This window comes from Salminus brasiliensis, chromosome 25 (assembly GCF_030463535.1).
Source record: "Salminus brasiliensis chromosome 25, fSalBra1.hap2, whole genome shotgun sequence".
NCBI lineage: Eukaryota > Metazoa > Chordata > Actinopteri > Characiformes > Bryconidae > Salminus > Salminus brasiliensis.
In genome coordinates, this window is record NC_132902.1 from 22,156,450 (window position 1) to 22,175,016 (window position 18,567).

General features: G+C 43.9%; 1 protein-coding gene across 1 annotated transcript in view; it reads left to right on the plus strand.

The window, feature by feature from the left end:
- The window catches only part of abtb2a (ankyrin repeat and BTB (POZ) domain containing 2a), a 36,260-nt gene extending 18,610 nt beyond the window's left edge, over positions 1-17,650 (plus strand). Inside the window, exons 2-17 of the mRNA XM_072671313.1 lie at positions 3,009-3,158; positions 8,406-8,613; positions 10,348-10,500; positions 10,703-10,868; positions 11,508-11,597; positions 11,747-11,848; positions 11,930-12,026; positions 12,748-12,883; positions 13,377-13,630; positions 13,754-13,932; positions 14,080-14,185; positions 14,959-15,061; positions 15,182-15,272; positions 15,660-15,728; positions 16,703-16,816; positions 17,034-17,650. Coding sequence (XP_072527414.1) covers positions 3,009-3,158; positions 8,406-8,613; positions 10,348-10,500; positions 10,703-10,868; positions 11,508-11,597; positions 11,747-11,848; positions 11,930-12,026; positions 12,748-12,883; positions 13,377-13,630; positions 13,754-13,932; positions 14,080-14,185; positions 14,959-15,061; positions 15,182-15,272; positions 15,660-15,728; positions 16,703-16,816; positions 17,034-17,225 — 2,210 coding nt within the window. The 3' untranslated portion in view covers positions 17,226-17,650. The remainder of the gene's footprint in view (positions 1-3,008; positions 3,159-8,405; positions 8,614-10,347; positions 10,501-10,702; positions 10,869-11,507; positions 11,598-11,746; positions 11,849-11,929; positions 12,027-12,747; positions 12,884-13,376; positions 13,631-13,753; positions 13,933-14,079; positions 14,186-14,958; positions 15,062-15,181; positions 15,273-15,659; positions 15,729-16,702; positions 16,817-17,033) is intronic.
- Positions 17,651-18,567: the final 917 nt, after the last annotated feature.

Here is an 18,567-nt window from a genome sequence, read left to right on the forward strand (position 1 = left end):
TGAGAGTGTGTGTGTGTGGATATTCATGCATGCATGCACATTTGGGTGTGTGTCTGTGTCTGTGTGGCTAGTTATGACGCACATGTTAGCCTCAGGCTTGCCAATGTAGACATGCATGGTCGTGGGAAAGGGACAGGGCTGGTTTGGGATGGGTGTGTCTGGATGGAGGGGTTTGGGTCTGTGGGCTCGTGCCGTGAGCAGCTGTACAGCACGCCCTGCGGCCCAGCCGTAACCTCTCTCAAACCTCATCCCACCACGGCCAAGCAGCCATGTGTGTAGACCAGACTGCTCAGCCTCTTACAGTAGGAAGCTGAGCTGGATTTGAGGTCGCTCTGCAAACTCGTATTTATGCTGTTTATTTTCAGGCAGGGTGTATTAGGCAACAGGCATGATGTGCAGCACATGTGAAATAGGCCACAAGTGGAGCAGTCTGCCTCACTGTGGGGTGTGCATGTGCGGCCTGAGACCAGACACAGAGAGAGCTTGGCTAAGCAGGCCTTGTTTTTCCACCCTAAACCACTTAAAGTGAGTCGCTGATGAAGAGTTGACGATCAGTCACTTCTTTAAGAAGCCGGTAGGATCTGGCTTTCCTTTCTTCTCCCAGTGTAGAGAGGATGGAGACCAAGAACCATCTTCTCCAGTGTGTGGCAATATCTGCCTGAAGTGCACATGAACCTAGGAACCCATCATACAGGCCATACAGATGCTAATGGTATTTGCACTATGAACCTGATTACCTACTTAAGGCACTTTTAAGGTACACTATATGTCCATATGTTTGTGGACACCCCTTCAAATAAATGCATTCAGCTACTTTATAACAGATGTGCAAATGCACACACATGCACACAGCTTGTCTAGTCCCTGTAGAGAAGTATTGCCAATTGAAAAGGACTCTCAGGAGCAGATAAACTACATGAACCTATTGGCACCATGCTGCCTAATGCCAGGCGTGGGTTAGAGGGGTATAAAGCCCCCCAGCATTGAGCTGTGGAGCAGTGGAACCACTGTGTTCTCTGGAATGATGGTTGGTGATGCTCCATCCAATACTTTTGGCATGAGTTGGCGAGTTGGGGATGAGGTAAGGTGGTGATAATTTCACATCCTGACCTTACTAACACTGTTGCCACTGTATGCAATCAAATCCTCACAGCAGTCCTCTGAAATGTAGTATTCCCTGGGTAGTAGAGACAGTTACCAAAAGCAGGATAGAGTCTTACCCTGGATTTTTGGAAGAAACAATGATTGAGCAAGTGTCCCAATACTTTTGTCCATATAGTGTTACACGGTTGCATTATATTGCAGTAATATCAAAGCAGTCATATTTTATAGGTTATAGATACCGTCTATCCTGTTTTATTCCCTGTACTGTTCTGCTATTGCTGAGTGTAGCTCAGTGTCCTGACAAATAGCCGCTCCCAGAAGAGACCTGCATGTGGACGCTGCATGTGGTGGATGAGGTTGCTCTATTGTATTGCGTGGCCAGTCAGCAAACGCTGAACTAAGCTTTTGCTGCTTAAGCACAAAGCATGGCTGAGGGGGAACCAGGGGGCGCCTTTTACACCCCTGTATAGAGCGTACACTTGTGTTTTTAACAATTGTGCTCCTGTGAATTGTTCCTACTGAAGACAAAGTGCCATAAAATAATTCCTCCATAAAAAAACTGCTTCAAATATATCCAGAGGTCAACATCTGGATAAATGGTTTTGAGTTTTGATGGCTCGAATGAGCTGGATGGTCGATCGCTTACTTTGATTAGGAAAACAAATCCTCCTCTGCGTCCCTCATTGGATTTATTTGTGATATCTAATAAAACAGAGTTCCCAGAGAGACATGCATGGATTTTGAATTGTGTGTAAAAGCGGAAGAGCCAAGACCATCTCGTCCACTTGGAGCCACTGGAGTGTCAGTCATAAATCACAGGTCGGGCTCGTGCTGCTCTCATTGTTTAAATGTGATTATCTGTGATTCCAAGCTGCTTGGCACAGCAAAGGTAGTCATTGAGTCCAGAGGCGAAATACTACCCTGCAATTCAGCCACGGATTCATGACTTCCGTAAAGCTGTGGGAATCCGGCAAAAGCCATTCAGGATATTTGTTGGGAATGATGTCAAACCACAGCATGGGAAAGGCTTGAGTAAGCTGATCGAAGCCGGTTGCTCATTACCTTACGAAAATTCTCCCAACAAAGCCATGCTGTTCAGACTAGGCTCTGCCCGATTGCTGCCAGTGTTGGTGTTTCACAACTCGACCAGCTGGGCTCACTCACTGGGAGCTCTGAGATCCGTGAGAGGTTGGGAATAGAATAGCGACTCCTTTACATTGAGAGGAGCATCTCAGTTAGAGGTGTACCAGACGCAAGCAACTGGGAGGAGACCTGAGGAAGACTCAAGACCTACTGGAGGTACTATATCTCCTTGCTGGTCTGGGAGCGCCCTGGGGATTCTGCAAGAGCAGCTGGTGGAAGTGGCTGGAGACGGGGATGCCTGGGCTTGTTTGCCTGGCCTCTATTTTAAAAAAATTGAGGAAACAAGTGGTTTTCCTTAGCATGGATCCACTTAATCACACAGCAGGGCTGTCGGAGAGTGGGCCTGAATGAGGGATGAAGGGCGGAGGGCTGGCAGAGGGAAAGGGAGGTCATGTTAGGGTTAGGATTGGGCTCAGACTCCCTGAGGGATCCTGGCAGAGGAAATGGCAGCTAAATCTCTCGCTCTTATCTCTAATAGAGGCTAAAGCCACTTGGGGCCGGGACTCATTGGGCTGATTGCACGCTGCCTCGCTCCACTGACTGCTAATAACGTCTGGACAACAAAGCAGGGCACAGAGTGTTGCACCAGCATGGCACTAATGATCTAAGCTGCTATGGGTCGACGTCTGTGTTTCACTCCACTGTAGCAGCAGCAGCTGCTTTGCGTGACACACTTTGCTGTGCAACAATGTCTCATCTCCCTTAGATGCAGTTACAGAATAATGATAATGATGACCCCCCCCCTCTCTTTTTTTGTGCAGGTGAGCTGTCCTTACCTGCCCACTTCAGTCCATATGCCGGTGGTCAGTGTCCGGAGTCGGAGAGCAGAGAGGATGCCTGTGCTCAGCTGGAGCTGCGGACACTGGAGCAGGCTCTTCTGGCCACATGCGTGGGCAGTATCTCGGAGCTCAGTAAGTTCTGCAAACACCTAAAGATCTTCCTACATATTAAAGGGTTCCTTGAGCAATCCCATAGAAGAACCACTGTTGGTTTCATAAAGAACGTATAAAAGGTTCTTCACACATACACTGTATGGCCAAATGTTTGCAGACAGCCCTTCTAATGAATGCATTTAGCTACTTTAAGTTGCACCCATTGCTGACACACACACTCACAGCGTGTCTAGTCCCTGTAGAGTATTGTCAAAGTCTTGCCCATAGAGTAGGACTCTCTGGAGATAAACATGAACCTGTTGGCACCATGCTTAATGTCAGACGTGGGCTAGAGGGGTATAAAGAGCTGTGGAGCAGTGGAGCTGTGTTTTCTGGAATGATGGTTGGTGCTCCATCCAATACTTTTGGGATGAGTTGGGGATTTGGGGATTAGGTGGGCTCCTCCAAAATCTAGTAGAAAGCCTTCTTTCTTGGACAGTAGAGACAGTTACTCCAACAAAAGCAGAATAACCTGTTATTCAATACCCTTAATTTAGGAAGAAACAATGAATGAGCAGGGTGTCCCAATACTTTTGTCCAAATAGCGTACATCTCTTTCATGAAAACGGTTCTGTATGGAACCCAAAAGGGTTCTTCTATGGCATCTTTATTTTTCAGAGTGTATCTGTACATCTACACTGCCCAGCAAAAGTTGGCAGGCACCCAGAAGATGTTATCTAGGTCACTGTGCAATAACCTGACACATTAAAGAGTAATCAGGTTCAGCAGTAGGACGTGTGTAAATGTGTGACATAGTCACAAAGTTACCCTGGAAATAAAAGGCCAAGCCCACCAATTCATCCACCAATTCATCTCACCTTGTTTGGAGGCCAGCAGTTAAACCTTTTACATGTTTAAACCGGCTTTTGGCCCAAATAGTTTTAATATGTGCTTTTAATAAAAGTTCACAATAGTTTGGAAGAAAAAACTGTCAGATCATAATTTAGAAAGACTTTGAGGAATGTGAAGCTAAATATCCCCAAAAGGATTAGCACATAGCTGTTTTATGTTAGTGTACAGCATTAAACATGCGTAATGGTTTGTTTTACAGCGTTTAACCTCATAAAAACTCACTGAACTGCTGGCAACTCCAGACTTGCATTCCTTACTCCAGTAACGTAAGAATCACGTCGACAGTTTGCATCGTTTTCCATGTAATTACTGAGTGATAATGCTTAGAAGGTAATAACAGGCACATGGTTTAAGCCTAAAGACCTGTATGTGGGCCCATACTTCCATTCCTGAACCTCATACAGTATTGAACCATATACAGTACTGAACCACATACAGTACTGAACCTCATACAGTACTGAACCTCATATAGTACTGAACCTCATACAGTGCTGAACCTCATATAGTATATATATATCAGTACTATATATGGTTCAGTACTGTATGAGGTTCAGTACTGTATGTGGTTCAGTTCTCATACAGTATTGAACCACATACAGTACTAAACCTCATATAGTACTGAACCACATACAGTACTGAACCACATACAGTATTGAACCTCATACAGTACTGAACCACATACAGTACTGAACCTCATATAGTACTGAACCACATACAGTACTGAACCTCATATAGTACTGAACTATACACTTTAGGAGTTTATATATCATTTATATAATATTCTGAATTACTTATAGCAGTTAATGAATCATTTATAAAATATACTGAATATCCCCTAATGTGTGACACTATGGTTCATCTGTGGAATACTCAATGATTAACTTTTCAAATGTGCAATAATTTCAGAGGTGCAATACTTGAACTGCTTTATACAGTTCTATAGTTATGATCACAGTAACTGACACTTTATTATATTTACATAATTTATAAACGTGCATATTTATTCTATCTCTTTTTGTTTCACAATGTATTTTATTTTTATAGAGATATATATTGTTTATGTATTGAGTGTTGCAACTGTAACAACTGCAATTTCCCTCTTGGGATTAATAAAGTATTTCTAATTCTGATTCTAAATCACTTATATAAGTTACTGAAAAATGTATAGAATATGCTGAATCACTTATAGCAGTTACTGAATCATTTATAGAATATACGGAATCACTTATAGCAGTTACTGAATCATTTAAAGAATATACTGAATCACTTATAGCAGTTACTGAATCATTTATAGAATATACGGAATCACTTATAGCAGTTACTGAATCATTTATAGAATATGCAGAATCACTTATAGCAGTTACTGAATCATTTATAGAATATACAGGATCCTCTTATAGCAGTTACTGAATCATTTATAGAATATACGGAATCACTTATAGCAGTTACTGAATTGTTTATAGAATATGCTGGAACTCTCATATAGCAGTTACTGAATCATTTATAGAATATACAGAATCACTTATAGCAGTTACTGAATCTTTTATAGTAGATACCGAATCACTTACAACAGCGAATAATTTATAGAATATACTGAATCACTTATAGCAGTTACTGAATCTTTTATAGTAGATACTGAATCATTTACAACAGTTAGTGAATAATGTATAGAATATACTAAATCACTTATAGCAGTTACTGAATCATTTATAGAATATACTGAATCACTTATAGCAGTTACTGAATCTTTTATAGAACATACTGAATCACTCAAATATAACATGGTAAAAAAAAATAATAATAATTACAGGATTATTTGTAACAGGGTGGTACAGATGTACACTAAATTGCACTGTAATCTCACACGCTTAATCAGTAAATGAAATGGTAAGAAACTTTTGTTAGAGTGTATACTGCCTTTAGCCCCTTAAAATGATCGGCTCTGATCTGAGACCTGCACTGTTTTGGTAAAATGACCAGCATGACTGGTAGGACTGTTAGTTCTACCTCTTCAAAAGGTTCCAAACTGTAGGTAGAAGTAAAAATACATGTTACCCAGCATTCATTAGGAGTGTGTACTTCACAAAATGACTGTGTTCAGTGTTCATGTTTTTTTATTGCCGTTAAAGGTCCGTTTTAGCCCTGTTTTAAAAAGAGGCCTTCTTTGTATCCTCTGCAGCATTGTCACTCCAGGCTCACTTTGCGGCCCTGTTTTGGAAGGTGTGGCTATGTTGGCAGTTTGTTTACTTAACAGCCCGCAGCCCAGGCTGTGAAAGCCCCCTCCTCACCCCTCGGGGGATCTCTAACACTCCTGCAGTTGTGCTCCTGCTATAAGAGCATCTTCTGTTTGCTCCCGAGGTGGAAAAATCACCTCCTTTGTGCCCTGTGATCGCTGCAGGCTGACAGAGCAACACCCAAACACTAACACCCACAGCTCACAGAAATCAGAAAGCAAGCCTTTGTTGGAGAATGAACAGAGATTATTCATCCACGTTTGTTTTGATATCCTGATTGAGCCGTAAGTAATTGCTCAGTGGCACAGTTAGCCCTGAGGCAGGTGGGCTGCAGATTATACACCCCTGCTTTTTAATGCTTGGCCAAAGTGTGCAGTGGTGCTCAATCCCAGTCAATAACCCTTTCAGTAACTTCAGGTCAAGATCACTCCAGTAGATCCCCGTCATTCCCACTCAGCCCCTCTTTCGCTCTCTCAAGCTCTCACTCTCTCTACCAATTTATTGAGCTAAAAATTACTTTTATGGCCCAATAGTGGCAGCTTAGTATTGAACCCACAACCTTATGATCAATAACCCCTCCCTCTAAGCCATTAAAGACTATGGTTTATGTGTTAACAAGGCGGTAGGTACAGAGTTTAGCACAGGCCAATATTAAGGCTGTGTAGATGCCGTAAGACGAAAGTGAACAGTGAGGGTTCAGTAGTTAGAGTAAGAGGTTATTGATCACAAGGTTGTTGGTTTGATACCTCTTTGATTAACCCTTTCTGCTCCAGGGACACAGTAGCAGGCCTGACCTGGTGATCTGTCCCCAGATTTCCAATCTGGGATATCCAAGAAGAGAGCAATTTCATCATATGGTGGAAGTGTATGAGCACTGTATGGAGTATAGCAGTATTTTTTGCTTGATAGTAACGGTTCTTGCTGATAGCGTCTAGCTAGCAGAAAGCAGTTGCCCACATTGAACATTGTGCTGAAATGAAAAACCACTGAAGTTTCTGATCATATAAAATTATACACAACTGATTTGATGTTATTTTGCTTGTTAATTTACTTATTTATTTAGTTATTTTAGTTATTTATTATTTATTAATTCATTTGTAGAATTTTAACAGCATGGCCAACCCGACCATACTGTAGAGCACAGCAGCCACTGCTTCTTCTCCTGGCTCCTGTATCTCTAATGATGAACACAGACCCTGAGAACTGTATCTTCTGGCTTCCTCTGCTATCTTTTTCCTCATCGTCTTCCATCCTCCTCCTCCTCCTCCTCCTCGTCCTCCTCCTCGTCCTCCAGGGAATTACACAAGCCTGGATTTCTACCTGAGCGGGAAAGCGGGACTGGCACTGGTGCTGATTTAAGGTCCTGCAGTGTAGTGCAGGCCTCTGGGCTGTATATCTGAGCAACTTGGAGTCCGGTCACATTTCCTCCTGTTGCTGGAGCTGAAGAGAGATGTGGCATTGTCAGCACCTTCTGAAATATGGCGGCACGGCTGTGAGGTGTCTGCTGTTGCTGTTTGATGGAGTGTTTGTGAATGAGCAGATGGTTTGTGTGTTAAATCAGCAGAGTATTTTAATCTTGGGGTTTTCAGAGGGGGAGCGCTGTTTCGGGAGTGTGTTTTCCGTAGAAGTGTGTAAGAGGATCATCTCTTATTGCAGCTCATATTAGAGGGAAATGAAAGCTTTATCAGCTGCAAATCTGCAGGCAGGTCTGAGCGGGTTTGCGCTGGAGTATGAACGTGTCCTGCTGGAGTAGAGCGGGGCGATGATCATATTTCTTACAGATATTGATGTAGATTATCATAATTGGCCTCTTTAGGGGGATCCACAGGGACTAGACAAGCAATGGGTGCAACCTACAGCAGAGTAGCTGAATGCATTCGTTAGAAGGGGTGTCCACAAACATATGGACATACAGTGTATCTGCCAATACCAATATGATGCAACCTATATCAGTTGTATTAGTTTACTTATTTGCTGTATTATGATCATGTATTGACTGTATAACTGATGCAATTTCTGGTGTTTCCTGTTATTATTATTATTATTATTATTATTATTGAGGTAAATACATATTTATCACAATATTTTTGATGTATCGGCCAGCTCTATCCTGGAGTCTAACTGTTTGCCCCTTTGTCAGGTGACCTGGTCTCCCGTGCGATGCACCACATGCAGAGGCTAGTCTCCGGGGGACGCTGCCTTAGCCCTGGACGTCCCGGCCACGCACAGCCCCTCTCCTGGTCTCCCGACGCTCTCCACACGCTCTACTACTTCCTCCGCAGTCCACAAATGGAGTCACTGGAGAACCCCAACCTGGAGCCCCCCAGGATGGCCCTCAGTAAAGAGAGGTTGGTTGCAGGACAGGACGTGGCTGTGATTCACCCGTACGAGCGATTCAGTTCTGCACAACTGCATCATTTATGCAATGAAATGGTCTGGTTTAAATCCGTCAGCTCCTCGCTTTTTAACTCAGGAAGGGGACGTCGTTCTTGGGGAACTTGATCCTCCTTTGTTTTCTCTCTGTTTTTTCTTTGAAATGTATTCTGCTGCTATTCGTCAAAGCAGACTTAACAGAGCTTTCCTGGAGTTTTATGGAGATTCCGTTCCTGTGAGGATGCTTGTATTCGCAAGATTTGTCATTTTCTTTTCCCGCATGGAACCAGCTTGTGGAAAGGCCTGCGTTTGTCCTCAGTTGTGACTGCCAATGGCTTTAGCAGGTGTAATCATCCAGAATTTTCAGTACAGTACAGTGCGGACAGTAGCTACTTTCCTGGCTAGCTTTAGGAGGAAGGAAACTGTAGACGTTGTCTAAAATGTAACATCAGCACATTGCTCTGGATTCTCTGGAGGCCGAGCATTTGGCCAGTGTCGCAAGTTATTGAGCAGATCCTGAGCTCTGTTCACTTGGTCTCATCTGTGTCCTGCCAGAAGCATTAGACTTTTTTAACCCTTAAAAGCTGCGGTTAGTGCTGGTGTATGGTGTGTGAGGTGAAAACCCTTGATTATCTGGCCCCAAGGGGCTGACGCCAGCAGATCCTAAGTCCTGTAAGTTGTGAGGTGACGTGTCGAAGCAGGAAAAATGGACAACTGTAACAATGTGCGCGACTCTGACTCTGGGAAGGGGTTTAAAAAGATCTCAGAACAATTAGAAATCAGCCGTTCCACTGTCCGCTTAATCACTCACAAGTGGAGACCATTTAAATAACTATGAACATGGCCAGATAAGGCTGTCCTAGCAAGTCCGGCCCACGTGCAGACCTCAAGATATCTCCAGCAGTCCTGAAAGGTCATCACGGGATCTACAGGTAGCTCTAAGAAACCAAATAAGATTGATTTTTTAATGGCAGATGTGTGAGGAGGAGACCCTTTCTGTCAAAAATAAATAAATGAATAAAACCTCAGATCTGATATCCGATCTAGAATCTTCTACCATCTTTAAATTGGGTGGGGAATTGATCTGAAGATCCCTTGTAATATTGTGCGCAAGTCTGACAAGGGTCCAACTGTGATGGCTCCAAAACATCTGGCAGGATTTTTCTGGTATGCGGTGGATATTACCTACCCAAAAGTGGTCCAAGCATGGACAACAGGTGAACTAGCAACAGGGTCATGGGCACCTAAGGCTCACTGATGCTCATGAAGGCCCCACCTCACAAGGATCTGCTGCTAGTGTCTTGGTGCCAGGACACCTTTAGAGGTCTTGTGGAGTCACAAAGGGGACCTGCTCGACATTGGGCAGGTGGTGTTAATGTTGTGGCGGATCTGTGTAACTTTCATTTGGAGATACCGTCATCATCTTTAAATATTGATGTGTATCTTATTACCATTATACTGCTCTACCCTAGCACCACGTCAGCTTCTGACGGTCAGTATATGTGCATCTCTTTCTACTGTTGACCCTGACGGACTTCTGCTGGACAGCATGTCCGGAGACATGTGTGTTAAACGATTCCCTCCTTTTGATTTTCAGCTGCTTTTCTACACTCATTACATCATATATTAAATAAATGATGGTTACTCTGCAAATGAGAGTATATAAAAAGTAGTGTAAATAATAGAGGAGTATGGGTTCTCCCCTGCAGGCCCTTCCCCTTACTGCCCCCGCTGATGGAGTGGATGCGGGTTGCGATGGTTCACGCTGAGCATCGGCGTAGTCTGTTGGTGGACAGTGATGATGTGAGGCAGACGGCCAGACTGCTGCTGCCCGGACTGGACTGTGAACCCAGACAGTTGAAGTAAGGAGAGCTGCTGCTTGTCTGTATGATAGTATCATGTACATGAGCACGGTCATACACCATTTGAACACATCGGTTGTCTTTGTGTGAACAAATGATGTAAAATCTTTCATTAATGCACATTAACGTTTAATATAAAACCCAGAAAGCAGCTGTACCTACCCTTTCAAACATCTCCCTCCTTCCTCTTTCTGCTTCTCAGGCCAGAGTGCTGTTTCGGCTCCTTCAAGCGCTTGGACTCAAAGGCCGCAACGGACAAGTTCAGCCAGGACCTGGGCTTTCGCATGCTCAACTGTGGACGCACTGATCTCATTGGGCAGGCTATCCAGGTTCTGGGCCCTGATGGTGTCAACACTATGGATGACCAGGTTAGAGACCAGATTCCCAGTTCTTCTCTTTTTGGGAAGGGGTGAAGCCAGGTTATTAAATGCCCTAGCCATGGTCCAGGGTCCAGCTGATAAAAGCATACTATCTAGAGAGGATTTTGGAGGAGCCTGTCTTATTTAGACCTCAGTTTTGGTTTGGTTTGCTCTTGAATGTTGAAGTAAGTGCTGAAGATCACCATGGCCAGATCCAAAGAGATTTCTGGGACCTTCAGAAAGAAGGCTGTAGGTGCAGATGAGTATGGGCAGGGGGTTAAAAAGATCTCAGAACAATGAGAAATCAGCCGTTCCACAACTGCCAACATGGCCAAGATGTAAGGACCGTTAAGTCTCCAACGGTCCTAAAAGGTTAACACAGGATCTACAGGTAGCTCTTGTCAAATGCCAGCCTCTACCATCAGAAAGAGACCAAATAAGATTGATTTTCATGGCAGGTGTGTAATTTCTATCTAAATAAATAATGTTCATAATATAAAATAAATAATGTTTTTGTATGCTATCTGATCTAGCATTTTCTACCATCTTTAAATTTGCTGGGGAATTGATCTGAAAATCTCTGTGACCGATCTCCTGACCTGTAGACCTGTATAACGATGGCTTGTGTACATCTCTTTTGGGCTTTAGGGCATGACTCCTCTGATGTATGCGTGCTCTGCGGGGGATGAAGCACTGGTGCACATGCTCATTCATGCAGGGGCCAACCTGGATTTAGCGGTAAGCACTGTGTACTTATTCTGGGTGCTCTTCACTGTCTACAAGCTCCATTACATCACATCCTGTCTGTAGCAAATGCCTTTGAAAGGTAAATACTCTAAAAATCTAATATTTGTACCTAAAAACATTCACCTTGCTCTTTACTGCAGGTTCCTACGTGCTCTCCAAAGTACCCCTCTGTTCACCCTGACAGTCGCCACTGGGTGGCGCTCACATTTGCTGTGCTGTATGGACATATATCGGTGGTACAGGTGAGCTGTGCATTCATTGTTCATTATATACTGAATTTCTAAGGTATAGGTGGTTGTTGTTAAGGGTTGTTATCTTTTCAGCTGCTGCTGGACATGGGAGCAGATGTGGAAGGCCGTGCATTCAGAACTGAACACCAGGGTTCAGCAGAAACCCCACTACAGCTGGCATCTGCTGCAGGTGTGGATTACACAGAGTTGCATAAACATCAACAAAATATGTACTTAAATAGTAATAATTTGTAAAAATTGTAAAGAAATACCTGATATACTATATGTATTGGGACAAAAGTATTCAGACGTTTCTTACTTATTGTTGCATTCAGCGACAAGAGTTTTAGTAAGGTCAGGATATTGAATGATCAACACCCCACCTCATCCCCAACTTCCCACCTCATCCTAAAAGTATTAGATGGAGCACTGTCCATCATTCCAGAGAACACAACAGTTCCAGTGGTCAACAGCTCAATGCTGGGGGGCTTTATACCCCTCTAGCCCACATCTGACATTATACATGGTGCCAATGTTTATCTGCTGCAGAGAGTCTTATTTTGTTGGTATCTACAGGGACTAGAAAAGCTGTGTGTGTGCATTTGCACATCTGTGTCAGCAATGGCTGCAACTCAAAGTATCTGAATGCATTCATTAGAAGGGGTGTCCACAAACATATAACCGATACACAAGTCTGACCACATGGAATAATGTTTGCCCATTGTGTTGCAAAGCAGCCGTTGCCTACTGTTAACTGCTCTGCTTCATGTTGTGTCTAACTCCACCCCGTAACCATAGTAAATTTACTGCAGTTAAATTGCAGTGATTTCATCAATGCCAATTAACAACTATAATGAGTTTGACCGTGTGTGTGTGTGTGTGTGTGTGTGTGTGTGTGTGTGTGCATCTAGGGAACTATGAGATGGTCAGTCTGCTGTTGTCCCGTGGTGCTGACCCCATGTTTCGAGTGCACAGTGGGAGCATCCTGACTTCATCGCTGTATGAGGACATGAACTGTTTCAGTCACGCTGCAGCACATGGACACAGGTAGAGTAGCAGGTCTCATGATATCTGTCCAGGTGAAGCTAACAAAGCAAATCGTCACTGTTGAGACAAAACCAGCTCTGTGGAAATGACATGATAAACAAACCAAAAGAAATGGTGCTTGACTGCTTTGCATCCTTTGCATCCTTTAGCACTTGGTCAGTTCAGTCTGCCTGATACACTTGTATCAGGACCATACGCGCTACTACGCCAATATTGAGAATGGTCACCAACCAAATACTGTATTATCAACAATGGCCCTGCTGGGCCTATGGTTGTCCACCCGTCAGATTTTAAATTCCTGGAGAGCCCCAAATAAAACACCTCTAGTTCCTGGAAAATCACCTAGTAGTAAAATCTGCATGTCAGTCAAACATCTTCTAACTATGACAGCTTTTCATTGGCGCCCCACTATTATCAGACCAAGCAAGTCTAGTGCCAGGCTCATCCTGTGAGAAGAGTGTAGCATGCTTAGTGTTGCTGTTCTCTCACACAGGAACGTGTTGAGGAAGTTACTGAGTCAGCCTAACAGGCTGCGGGAGGACGTGCTCTCTCTGGAGGAGATCCTGGCCGAAGGGGTTGAGGGGGAGCTTAGAGAGGAGGTGAAGAATTCGTCCTTCTCCCTCTCCTCCCCCAATGGAGGCTCTGTCCCATACTTGTCCAAGGCCCAAAGCCGAGCCCTACAAGAAGCCAGCCTGCACAGCGCCGAGCATGGCTACCTGGATGTCACCATGGAGCTCAGAGCACTCGGTATGGCCTAAATCAGGGGTGTTCAAATCTGACCTGGATGGTGATTTATTATGACCTGGATAATGATTCATTAATGAAAGGAATGTTTTTGTTTGACGTTTTTGTTTGTTGGGTGTGTTTCAGGTGTGCCATGGAGGCTGCATATGTGGCTGGAGTCCGTACGCACTGCCCAGCTCCAGTCTAGGACTGAGGTAACTCTATCACTGCTGAGAGACTTCACTTCCATGTGGCAGGAGAGGTTCTGCGAGGAGCTTATCTCAGACGGCCTGCCGCTGCTGTTCTCCATCCTGGGAACCACCAAGGTAAAGATTTGGTAGACAGTTCTACGCCCAGATTAAGCCTGGTCCCAAATAAGTAGTAATTCACCATGGTACACCTTTGATTAGTAGTCTGAAAAACATTGCAGACTAGGGCTAATTGTAGGCTTAACTGTGTCCATGTTCCTCCAGAACAATGAGATCCGTGAGCAGCTGGGGGTCATCTTGAGCCACTGCTTTGGATCTACTGCCCTGCCGCCTATTCCTGCTGCAAGGGACACGCCTGCAGCTCAGCTGGGTAATGCTCTTCACCTTGTCCACACTTCCTGCAAAGCCAAGTCATCTAGTGCCATACAGTAGTAGCTAGAGTACACAGACCACTGCCCAAGAGTGTAGACCACCGACACTATGTGGACAAAAGTTTTGGGACACCTGCTTATTTATCGTTTCTTGTGTTTTTTTTGGAGTAACTCTGATTTTGGAGTATTGCTGTCAAGATTTGATTGCATTCAGCAACAAGTGTGTTAGTGAGGTCTGGATGTTAACTGATTGTTGATCCATCTCATAACCAACTCCCCAGCTCATGCCATGAGTATTGGATGGAGCACCATCATTCCAGAGAACACAGTTCCACTGCTCCACAGCTCAATGCTGGGGGGCTTTTTACCCCCAGCACACATCTGCATAAAGTAGCTGGTGTAGCTTAAAGTAGCTGAATGCATTCACTAGAATGGGTGTGTTAAATATTTGGAAATATAATGTTCTTCTCAAGATGTGGTTAATAAATGGGAATGTACTCTATGTATGTTTGCAATTGGGCAATAGACATAAGTATTTGGACACTATCAAAGAAATCAACTCTACTTCTCTGCACCATGACCTCAAACACATTATTTCATTTCAGCTCCAGTGTGATGTGGTCATGGTAACAAAAACCTCCAAATATTTAAAAACCTGATTGTAGCTGTGAGGCCACGTTGGCCACAAGCTTGACCCGCATTGGAAATGACCATTTGGTGCAAAATACGGACCTAAATAAATGACCTTAAATGTCAGTGTTCTTCTCAACAGATTCTCATTTCCTAAATAACTCGGACATGTCTGATGTCACGTTCCTGGTGGAAGGCCGGCCGTTCTATGCACACAAGGTGCTCCTCATGTCTGCATCTCCGAGGTGAGCTACTGGAACAAGCTCAGAGCTGTAGCTCAGACCTGTCCCAACAAGTGTCAATAATAATCTCAATGCAGTAATAGACTCTGACACGCCTGTGTGCTCCTCTTTATTCCACCTAAGGTTCAAAGACCTTCTCAGCGTTTGCAGGTCCAACGGCACAGCAGTCCACAACGTGATTGAGATCACTGACATCAAGCACAGCACGTTTCAGGTGATTGTTCAAGCCTCAAGCGTAGAACAACACAGTGTATTACACTCTCAACAAAAAGGTTCTTTCTATACAGAACTGAAAGTACTGGGTTCTTAAACTCAGCTAGCAGTGATGGACCCCATATTGAGGCCTTATAGACTTTTTTGAAAGCTTTAATGAAGAACCGCCTACAAAAGGTAGATGGTTCATTTTGATTCCACCAATTTGACCAAATCTTTAACCAGGGACCATTTAGGGATCCAAATGGTTCTTTGCCATTATGCTTTTGTATAGGAGCATCACATGTGCTAAAGAACCCTTAAAGAACCCTTGTTTAAAAGTTAATGGTAAATGATTGCCATACTGTATCTGTACTAATGCATAAAACCTCCTTGTCTATTCACTCAGATGCTAATGGCTCATCTTTATGGTGGCGTAGCAGGGTCTTCAGAAGCGTCTCTCTCAGATTTGCTAGAGGTAAATGTATCTCCAACAATTCTACAGAACATGCATCCAGAAATGTGTATATACACTGATCAGCCATAACATTAAAACCACTGACGGGTGAAGTGAAGATTATTGAATATATATTAATCTACAGTGGCTTCTGTCAAGGGCTCTTCAGTTCTTGAAGGTGATGTGGTAATGGGCATGCATTCATACCTGAACCACTTCGACAAAAGCCAAACTGTGATGGCTAGATGTCTGGGTCAGAACTAGGGGGAAAACTTCTGATACATTTTCAGTAAATGACCGGTATCTTTCCATGGGAATTTTAGTTCTGCAACTTTGGAAATATTCCAAAATGTAAACTTTCCATGGAAATTTTGGTGAACGTTGGGAAATTATGGTAATTTATTGGAATGAATAGGAAATATTGGATCATGTAAAGGAACTATATTATACACTATCATCAATGCACCATTTTCAACAGCGGACATGAAGGCATTACAATACAAATACGTTTACCATGTGAATAAACAGGTAAATATGCAAATTAATAATGTGGTAAGTGTGTTAATTCCCATGGTACATTTCCCAACTTTGAAAATTCCCAGAATATTGCAAACCTAGTCAGAACATTTCCAAAGGCAGTTTTTATGGGGAGTTCCTGATATGCAGTGGTCAGTGTTCCAAGCATGGGCTACAGGTGGACCAGTGACAGGGTCATGGGCACCCAAGGTACACTGATGCATATGGAAGCCTCACCTCACAGGACTTAAAGGATCTGCTGCTAATGTCTTGGCACTAGATACCACAGGACACCTTCAGAGATCTTGTGAAGTCCATATCTCAAATGGTCAAAACTGTTGTGGTGGCACAAGGTGGTACTAATGTTATGGCTGATCTGTGTATAGCTTTCTTTTGAAAGTAGAAAAGCATTGTCCTTCACATAACAGAATTTGGATAAATGAAGCAGAACCTGACTTGTAGCTGTGTTCAATTCTCAGCTCCTGCCAGTGGCTCACTCCTTCCAGCTCAGTGCTCTCAAGAGACACTGTGAAGTCCAGTGTACAGAGAGGATGACCGCCCGGAATGCGGTCCACATCTACCACATAGCCAAGGTGAGTACCTTTGAGAGCTTGGTGTCCCCCAGGTTGGTGCCCACGAACATAATGCTTGAACGATTAACAAATATTGAGTTAATATTTTAAATTAAAGCAAATTATGGGACTTGAGGATGATGTCCTTGAGGCTGAAGCTTTCAACTGAACTCAAACACCACTGTTCCTCAAGCTCATCTCGGAGGTCTGATTCTTCTGTTTCCTCTTTGACTGACAGGTGTGTGATGCGTTGGAGCTGGTAGGATTCTGTGAAGGCTTCTTCTTGCAGAACATGCCCCAGATGCTGCTGCGGAAGGAGTTCGAGGAGATGCTGCTGGGGTCCGACACACAGGAGCTGGACACTCTGCAGGCTCTGCAGGCAACACTTGCCTTAAGGCTACGCTATCTGTGTGGCTCATTCACAGGGTGAAGCATTGGAGAAGTCTGGATGGCTGGAGGGATGGCTCACTGGGGAGCAGAGTCAAGCCTAGAGAATAGGAAAGGGCTGGAACACACACAAAGCAGTTAGGCTGATTTCTCATTGGCTATCGAGTGCACACGGTTTTGCTGAAGGAGAGCTGAATATCTAGAAGGTAATCTGAGGTGCATTTGGAATATGGTCTGAAGACTGTTGGACTCCTGGCAAATGCATTGAAATACAGATCTGTGAGCTCAGGAAAGGAGTGCAGGAGTGGACAGATGTGCTTTTGGGTCAAAATAATGGGAAAACCAACCCACCTACAGTATCTACTAGGGTTCATGATGGCATAGAAGAACCATGGCTGTTTCCCTAAAGCACTGGTTCTCTCAGGGACCATCCAGTGAGATGTTTTATTGCAGGACCAGACATGATTTCTCTAAGACAGTGGTTTTCAAACAAGTCCTCTGGGACCCTGTGACTGTCCGACAAAGCAAAAATGTGGACCACCGTGGTGTCCCAGAGGAATGGTTTGAGAACCAGAGCTATGGGATATGGTAGAACATTTGCATTGTGTAATGGTCCTTTACACATATCTTAACCATCCACTGATATACTATGTGTCCAAATATTTATGGACCCCTCTTCTTATGAATATGTACCCATTGCTGACACGGATGTCCAAATGCACCCACACTAGCTGGCTAGTCCCTGTAGACAAGTACTACCAATAGTTTAGGACCCTCTGGAGCAGATAAATTCGAACCTGTTGGCACCATGCAAGGCATGGGCTAGAGGGGCATAAAGACTCCCCAGCATTGAGCTGTGGAGCAGTGGAGGAACTGTGTTCTCTGGAACAATAGACCGTGTGCCATCCAGGACTTCAGGGTGACTTTGGGAGTTAAGGATGAGTTGGGGTAGGGTGGTGCTCATCCAATATTCTGACCTCACTTACGCTCTTGTCGCTAAGTGCCATCAAATCCTCACAGCAATGTGTAGAAAGCCTTACCTGAACAGTAGACACAGTTAGTCCAACAAAAGAAAGTTCTTAAACTTTGATTTCAGAAGAAACAATGAATGAGCAGGTGTCCCAATACTTGTGTCCATATAGTGTATGTTTGAGACCCATTACCATGAGATCCATGAGAGTGTGAAGAACATTTTAAGGGTCTTAACATCGACTGAAATGTTTTATTAGGGAGCCAGACATTACTTTTCTTAAGTGGTCCACCATAGGGTCCACCAGACACTCCATATTTTTGCTCTGACCTCACAACACAATGGGACAAAGCAAAAATATGGACCACTGCGATAATCCTTGAGGTACAGTTTAAGAACCAGAGCCATAAGATTA